This window comes from Fragaria vesca, linkage group LG2, assembly GCF_000184155.1.
Source record: "Fragaria vesca subsp. vesca linkage group LG2, FraVesHawaii_1.0, whole genome shotgun sequence".
NCBI classification, from domain to species: domain Eukaryota; kingdom Viridiplantae; phylum Streptophyta; class Magnoliopsida; order Rosales; family Rosaceae; genus Fragaria; species Fragaria vesca.
The window spans coordinates 31,951,772-31,954,116 of record NC_020492.1 but is presented as its reverse complement, the minus strand read 5'-3'; the positions used below and the strand labels follow the sequence as shown (position 1 = coordinate 31,954,116).

At 41.4% G+C, this 2,345-nt stretch overlaps 1 protein-coding gene and 1 non-coding gene across 2 annotated transcripts in view; both read right to left on the bottom strand.

Moving 5' to 3' along the window:
• LOC101303188 (guanine nucleotide-binding protein-like 3 homolog) overlaps positions 1 to 1,427 on the bottom strand; it is a 5,354-nt gene extending 3,927 nt beyond the window's left edge. Inside the window, exons 1-4 of the mRNA XM_004291760.1 lie at positions 1,334 to 1,427; positions 743 to 984; positions 347 to 455; positions 52 to 225 (exon numbers count right to left, since the gene is read on the bottom strand). Of these exons, the coding sequence (XP_004291808.1) occupies positions 52 to 225; positions 347 to 455; positions 743 to 984; positions 1,334 to 1,352 (544 nt within the window). The 5' untranslated portion in view covers positions 1,353 to 1,427. The remainder of the gene's footprint in view (positions 1 to 51; positions 226 to 346; positions 456 to 742; positions 985 to 1,333) is intronic.
• A 97-nt stretch (positions 1,428 to 1,524) lies between these two features.
• Positions 1,525 to 1,609, bottom strand: TRNAM-CAU. The gene is given in 2 exon segments: positions 1,525 to 1,560; positions 1,572 to 1,609. It is a non-coding gene; the product is annotated as a tRNA-Met (tRNA).
• Positions 1,610 to 2,345: the final 736 nt, after the last annotated feature.

The following is a 2,345-nucleotide window of genomic DNA, read 5'->3' as shown; positions in this document are numbered from 1 at the left end:
AGAGAGAGAGNGAGAGAGAGAGAGAGAGAGAGAGAGCAACTATCACATTACCGATCTTGTTCAGAAGTAACACAAGATGCTTGTTAGGACCCGACTTCCTGACCATCTTTTCCATATCAATACATCGTGTACCCAGGGGATCTCGAGCATCAAGAACCTCCAAAATAACATCTGATGCTTCAATAACTTTAACCAACTCCTTGTAGAAAGCCCTATCTGAGCTATCTGTATGTAGGGAAATTTGAAAACCACCAATTAAAAATTTAAAATATAGAAAAAGGTAACAATAAACTTAACCTGAATCATGAGTAAAACATCTTCCAGAAACAACCAAGTAATAACATACCCCTATTCTTAGAAAATCCAGTGGAATCATCGGTACTCTTTTCCTCAATTAGTTCATCCAATTTGGAGTCGTGGTCCTCCTCTAATTTGCCCAGCTTCCTCTTCTGAGCCTAAATAAGCATAAAGAATTATACTATCAATATAAAAACTGAAACTAATTACTAAAACTAGGTAAGCTGTTCAATCTAAATGGCTAAAGTGGATAGGGCACTCAACAACCCATCTTTGTCATAAATATCACAATCAAATGTAAAGATACATAAACATGATAGTAACTTCAGCTCAGACCTAATGTCAATTGATAAGCTGAATGTTAAATGCATCAACAGATAACAGTTGTCGTATAAGTGTTACTGAACCAAGTTAACAAACTAACTTAGAGAGCCAAAATGAATACCCTTTCTTTGCGGGCAGCTTTCTTCTGCTCAATTTCATCAATAACACGAGCGCGGCGAGCTTCAAGGGCCTTAAGCTCTTGCTCCTTGAAGGGCCAGTCATTGGGGATACCAGGGTCCTTCTCAACCTTCTTGCGCTGGAAGCCGAGCTTCTTGGCCTCCTTGGCCTTCTTCTTGTGGTGCTCTTTCACCTTCCTTATCACCTTGTACTTCTTCTTCAGAGGCACTCTCTTGCTTTTGCTCTCTGCATAACCCAGTTCCCAAATCAATCAATCCAATACAAATAGATGAATGCTTTGCAGTGAAATTAAAAAACCCAGTTCCCAAATCAATCAATCCCATACAAATAGATTAATGCTTTGCAGTGAAATTAAAAAACCCAGTTCCCAAATCAATCAATGAATCAATCAAAAACAAAAAGATGAAAGCTTTGCAGTGAAAGTAAGGGACCCAGTTCCCAAATCAAACAATGATCCAAAGCAAAGAAAAAAAAATGAAAGCTTTGCAGGAAAATTAAGGAACCCAATTCCCAATCAATCAATGAATCCAAGAAAAGATGAATTCTTTGCAGTGAAAGAAAGGGTTTCGCTTACTTTTGCTCCTCTTGACCATCTTGGATGCTGCTGGCTATTCAGAGTTGGGTTATCAGCTTGCGTTGATATGCAAACAGAGTAGCCGCTCTTCTGGGTTTTTGGGAAGCGAGTATTAGGGTTTAAGAATTGAGAGGAGGTGAGGGCAGAGTTGGTATTTCGTAAGGCTAGAAAGAGCAAAATATATAAAAAGTTGGGGTGAGAGAGGCTCGAACTCTCGACCTCAGGATCACTCAGAAGCTATGAGACCTACGCGCTAGCCAACTGCGCCACCACCCCGATGTTCACTGTTGTCTGGTTCATATCTTGAAGAGAAGCATATTTGCCTCCATTAAATACATATCTCATACGTCAGATTATTTTAGTAACGCAGAGAGGATGAGAAGCGAACTGTCCGCACTCGGCTTAAAGTGCGGACTTCGTCCGTTCTCCGCTGTCTCACGCCGGGGACGGTTTCTCTCCTTCCCGGACGACAACATAGGCTTCCAAGACGGTTTCTCTTCTTCCAGGACTGGCCGGCGACAAGTTTTCCGACCGGATTGAAGCTCTGGACGGAAAACACCATGATTGATCAAGGTTGGCCGGAAAACTTGTCGCCGGTCAGTCCTGGAAGGAGAGAAGCCGTCTTGGAAACCTGTGCTGTTGTCCGGGAAGGAGAGAAGCCGTCACCGGTGTGAAACCACGGAGAACAGACGAGGTCCACACTTTAAGCCGGAGTGCGGACGTCCGCTCCACATCCGGCCTGTTTAGTAACGTTTCTATTCAATCAAGATAATAACTCCATTGATATAGGCTAGAGCGTAGTTAAAAAATAGAGCTTGATTACAAGCATATTTTCTATACCGAAAAATACTCAAATACACAAAAACAGCTAAACAAATGCCTAAACCAATAAAAAAAGTTTTTCATACCTCATATCAATGATTCTTAACAAAAAGATAATTTCACCGCTAATCTAAATAACCTCATTCTCTATCTCTCCCCCTCATCCAGTAATCTGATCTCTCTCTCTCTC